This window comes from Cyclospora cayetanensis, unplaced genomic scaffold (assembly GCF_002999335.1).
Source record: "Cyclospora cayetanensis isolate NF1_C8 unplaced genomic scaffold, CcayRef3 CcayRef3_contig_316, whole genome shotgun sequence".
NCBI classification, from domain to species: domain Eukaryota; phylum Apicomplexa; class Conoidasida; order Eucoccidiorida; family Eimeriidae; genus Cyclospora; species Cyclospora cayetanensis.
In genome coordinates, this window is record NW_020312277.1 from 11,869 (window position 1) to 17,621 (window position 5,753).

At 53.4% G+C, this 5,753-nt stretch overlaps 1 protein-coding gene across 1 annotated transcript; it reads right to left on the bottom strand.

The window, feature by feature from the left end:
- Nucleotides 1–321: 321 nt before the first annotated feature.
- On the bottom strand, nt 322–3,849 carry LOC34622365. Its single transcript, XM_026333881.1, has 7 exons — nt 3,520–3,849; nt 3,118–3,389; nt 2,098–2,329; nt 1,587–1,748; nt 1,280–1,538; nt 773–1,041; nt 322–579 (listed from the first exon to the last, which is right to left on the bottom strand). Exons 1-7 carry the CDS (start codon nt 3,847–3,849, stop codon nt 322–324), a joined length of 1,782 nt encoding a protein of 593 aa, XP_026189666.1.
- Between the last annotated feature and the right edge of the window lie 1,904 nt (nt 3,850–5,753).

Genomic DNA, 5,753 nt, shown 5'->3' on the forward strand with positions numbered 1-5,753 from the left:
AGAATGGGGGGGAGTGAGGAAGAGGGCAGGAAGGGGGAGAAACGCGGCATGTTGTAACAGGGCTTTAAGAGCTGCGGTTCCTGCATGCCGCTAAAGGCGAGCTTCCCTAAGAATAACATAGGCTTTCGCGCATGGGGGGGGGGGGCCCTGAGTGGAAGACGATATACGCCCAACGAAGCGTAAGGCTGTCTGCCTAAGGTGTCTACGTATATACATATATATATATATATATATATATATGCATCTCCTGCAGCAGCAGCGCCGCGGGAGATGCCTAGATGTGCGTGTTGCAATGCCGACGGGAAGCGGCCTTCCGGCGCGTCAAACGGCGAGGGCTGATGCAGATACTGCCTCTGGAGCCTTGTCTTCAGAGGAGACAGAGGACTCCTCATCGGCATCCACGGCTCTTGCGTCTACTGCCAAAGGCGCTTTGTGGGCTCCTTCTGCCGAGGCACCCGTGGTATCGGCGCTGTTCAGAAGCCGCAGAACGGCGTCTTGCAGCGTGCTCGCAGCGCCCTGCGACAGTTTCAGCAGCTGCTGCATGCAGAGCGGAGCGTCGCTAGTTTTTTGGCCGTAAATCTGAGAAGCCACAAAGAAGAAACAGCTCAGGGAGGGCTGTAAAGGCGATGGTGGGGTCACCTCACGAACTCCTCCTTGGAGCAGTCACTGCAAACGCGCATTTTCCCTCCCTCTTCCCCCCATCTACCCAAATACACGTCGGTGACGCTGCTGCGGGAGCTGCTGCAGAGAGACCCCTCCACCCTGATCGCACCTGTAGGCTTTGCACGTGCTTCTTGAATCTGCGAGGATCTGCGCGGAAGAGAGGCACTCGATCTCCTGCCACTTGCCGCTGCAGCAGGGCTGCATGCAGCAGCTGCTGCTGCTCCACGCGCCGCTGCAGCAGACACAACGCGGTCGCTGCTGAGTTGTCGCCACCACCTCCCCCGTGCTGTCGCAGTAAGCCCAGGGGAGACAGCAGCCGCTGCGTTCCCGTGTGTTGCAGCAGCAGCAGCTGCAATCCCTCCAGAGGCAGGACCAGGCCTGAAGAAGCGAAAAGAGGCACATCGCACACAGTGACACTCAACAGTTTAAAATTGGGCAGCAGCAGGTAAGGCATACACGTACAGGCGCACCAGCCACCCTCGCCGCTTCTGATGCAGCGCCATTCAGTGTGCAGCAACGAGACCTGCACCACACCACTACCACTGTCAGCAGCAGCAGCAGCAGCACCAGCACCAGCAGCAACAGCACCAGCACAATGAGGCAGAAGTGGATGGACCTTGTCTGGGTGGGATGTGCGTAATACTAACTCCACATGATGCCCGCCACAGACGAATGCCATCTGCTGCTGCGGTGACGACTCGACCATCTCGAAGGCTGACACATCCACGCACTGCGGCAGTGTGACCACGTAATACAGCAGCATGCCGGCTGCTGCTGCTCGTGCTGCTAGTGCTGCTGCTAGTGCTGCTGTTGCTGTTGCTGCTGCTTGGAGGGCAAACCCATATTTCTCTCAACAGAGCAGCGCTTCCGCCTCCCTCGTTTCCCCTGGTATTTTTTTCTCTGCTTCTGCTGAGCTGCATAACGTTGCTGCCCGCCGCGGAAGCTATCTTTAAGATATACACATTGCCGTCTGCACAGCCCACGAAAGCAAGAGCCGTAGGCCCCTGCGCATCCACTGAGAGACAGAGCGGAGCCGCTGGCAAGCGAAATGCTTCCAAGCACTCATCGGAATTTCCTCCATAGACCTGCAGCAGCCGCAGAAGTAGTAGACAGAGAGGCATTGAGGGGAGACGAAGAGAGAGCGAGAGAGAGGGTGGGAAAAAGAGCGAGAGAGACTGACTGACTACAAGAGAGAAAAAGAGAGATATAGAAGGAAAGAGAGAGAGATAGAAAGAGAGGGAGAAAGAGGCTGACTGACTGACTGACTGAATGCGAGAGAGGGCAACAGAGAAAGAAAGAACGAGCAACGCGCACATGAGGGATCTATCGGAAAGCGTCAAGCGCTAATTTTTCCGCCACGACATCGCTGCCACTGCGCAGATTTAGCGTTCCCTAGCAGCGGCCTGGCAGACAGCAGACACAGCGAAGACGCACCCGTACAGATCTGTCGGCTGCTGCCGTTAAAAGCAACCAAGATCCTGCACTTCGGTGCAGTGCAGGCCCCTCCAAGAAGCAGCAGCTTGACACAGCCTCTGTATGCCCTTGCCAACGGCGCACAGGTTTACGAGAGCTGCCGCTGCCAAGCCCGCTCATTTCCACAGCAGACGATGCATTTAAAGTGATTCCAGCTGCCCCTCCTTTCCAAGCTGAGCCCATAGAGAGGACGCTGCACACGACGCATACATGCATGCAAAACACGACACACACGATACATACATACACGTGACGCATACATACATATACATACACACATGTACATGCATACAACACACACGATACATACATATATATAGACGCCCGCATACACATACATTCGCAAAGATACAGACATATACATACATACAACACATGACACATGCATACATACAGACATACACATACATATACATACGTGCAACACATGACACATACATACATACATACAGACAAATACATACATATACATACATGCAACACATGACACATATACATACATACAGACATATACATACATGCAACACATGACACATACATACATACAGACATACACATACATGCAACACATGACCCATGCATACATACATACATACATACATACATACACATACATACATATACATACAGACATATACATACATGCAACACATGACACATATACATACATACATACATACAGACAAATACATACATATACATACATGCAACACATGACACATATACATACATACATACAGACATACACATACATGCAACACATGACACATATACATACATACATACAGACATATACATACAAACATATACATACATAAATACACTCACACACACAGAAGCACGCAAAACGCATAGTCCTGCCGGTTCATGTCAAAGCATGCGGAGGGAAATTGCATCCCCTGTGCAAGCGTTTAAGCCGTCAGTAAGCCCCCAAGCCGTCTTCACATGCAAGATTGAAAGGATCCAGAAGTCTGTCCTTACTCGGCTAGCTGGAAGGCTTTCAGACTTCCATCACGGCCCGCAGAAATAAGAAGGCTGCGGTGGATGCAAATGCAGCACACGCCGCTGTCATGAGCCTGCCAACTGCAGATCAAGGGAGTCAACTTGTGCTGCAGAGGCGCTTCGGCATTAGGAGCAGCTGCAGAGGCCCCCTGCTGCAGCACCACTGCAGAGAGCTGCCAAACTGTCAAGACACCCGCGTCGTCCCCTGCAAAAAGGAAGCTTCCGCTGCTGTCCGCTGCCAAGCAGCGCACCTGAGAAGCAGCGTCCAGAGAGTTCGAAGGGAACTGTTATAGGAAGCCTTACAGGAAGAGCAAGAGCGGAAGCGAGAGGGCGAGAGGAGAAGATCCTGCTTCAAGGGCACGCGCAAGCGCAGCGACTCACGATGGTCGGTGTCGACTGTCTGTACACCGCAGCATTTTTCGTTACATTGAAGTAAAGAAGCGTCGGTTTGTGTTGCAGGGCCGCCACAAAGATGCTGCTGTTCGCGCCGAGGCTGCAGACCGCTGCAGCCGCAAAGGACGGGGGGCCCTTCTGGTGGGAGGGGCCCCCAAGGGGGCCTTCCAGGGGGCCCTGGTATGAGCCCACGTCTGGTAGCAGCATGACTTGCGGCTGCAGCTGCGGGAGCGACAGAATCTGCAAGCCATTCTCGCCGACAGCCAACAGCGAAGCAGGGAACGTAAGGAGCTCATCAGGGGCAGCAAGAGCCTCCATGTTGGTGCGGCTTTTGCCCCTCTCTCTTTGCCGTTGCTTCCGCTGCTATCGATGCTCCCAGTGCCGCTGGCGTCGGCTACGCCGAGGCTTCCCGAAGAATCTCTACGGAAGGCAGAGGCTGGGGGGGCCCCACAGTGGGGAGAAGGACGCGCAGCTGCTCTTGCTGCGGCCACTGCTGCGTTTTAAAGATGACACGCCGGTGTCTACGGAATTTGTCGAAAACTATCCCTATTTTTTCATTTTCAGGCAGAATAAATGAAGGAAGGGCGAGCGGGGGCCCCAAAGGCCCTGCAGCTCCACGCGTGGGGGGCCCCCCTCACGATCGGAGGCCCCATGGGGCGCTGCTCCCTTGGGGGGCCCCGGCTGCCACCAGAGATTCTGTGTCACACGAACACCCCTTTGTTTCGCAGTTGAGCGGGAAGCTCTGTGAGAGCTTCTCTTGCTGCCGCTATCCTGGATATTCTTCGTCGAACTCATGCTCCCCGGGGTGACTTTTCTCGCCTCGCCTCAAAGAAGCGGTGCAAGCACATGGACACCTTCGAGTCGGGGGTAGTGCACGACATGTAGGATTTGAGCTGCACGGCATTGCTCAGGGGGGCAACAATCCAAGTGATGCATGCGGGGTTCTAGCTAGCTGGGTAGGGGGGATTCTCCGAGATTGCACTTTGACGGGCCAAGTTTCACGATGGCACCTTCTCCTACACGGGTTGTACTGAAGGAGAACTAGGAAGGAACTAGCTGGGTAGATTGGCCCCTCGTATAGCTCGTTTGTTGCAGAGTCGCTGTAGCTCAGTACAAGGAGAAGCAACCTCCTATGCTTGAGCACTAGAGGTTGATATGTGCAACCGACTGCAGTGAGTTCTCAGAGTGCTATGACGGTCCTACAGCGCGCTCCCTAGCCGTGCCTCCCTCCATGCAGGAACCCGGGGGGCGAGGGCAGAAAGAGGGGGCCGCACTTTTGGAGGGACTCAATGTGCGGCAATTTTGTAGTGCTCTATTGAGCTGGGTGTTGCGTACATCAATGCAAACAGGGGGCCCTGCATGTGCCCCACTTCACCTACTGCGCACTTGTGTTGATATGCTGACGACCCAAACATTCCCTGCATGCGTTATTAGCGCCAGGGGCTCTCGGGAGCAGCTTGATCTCGTCAAAGACTGCCCTCACCCAGAAAACCTTAAATCCCATCACGCTCGCCGGTGCGCTTGTAGCTGGCCAAGGGACAGTCGAAAAATGTGGCTTGTAAACGAGGTCTATGTAATATGAATTCACTTGTGCATCATGGGATTGTTATTCGTACACTTCGTTTATTAATTAAGTGAGTGAGCTCCCTACCGCTTGGGTATCTCACGCTCCTGTATGAGTACTGTTCAAACTTTGGTGTCCCCCTTACCAGGTATGTTTTGTAAGGCACAGTGATTTATGTGCCCATCAAATCGAAGTTCCCTATTTCCTCAGATTTAGACCCTGTAGCGCGAAGAGCAGGAAAAGGGGGAGGTGAGAGACCTCTTAGGAAGAGACGCTTTGTAGAAGTTCCCTCTAACGCTCCAGATTAGGCGCCCCTAGGGAGACACGTAATGGACTCTATACAACCTCGTTAAATTATTGGGCAGCCTCAATAAAATTGCTGCCTTCCCCACCCGGGCCTCTCAGTTCTCGTCATAAGCGGAGAAGGGACATTTTCGGTGCACGCTGCTGCACCCTCTAGGCGCCTCGAGGGTTCATAGCTGGTTGCACATAGCATATAACCCTAGCACACACCACGTCGCATCCTTATTTCACACAAGCAGTGCTTTGCAGTTGATTAGATATACCTGTGCACAAACCAATTGGTCAACTTGTCACCAATTGTCATCTAGGTATGCATAGTGTGATAAAAGATGCTGAAGTATAGCTCAGCCCTCTA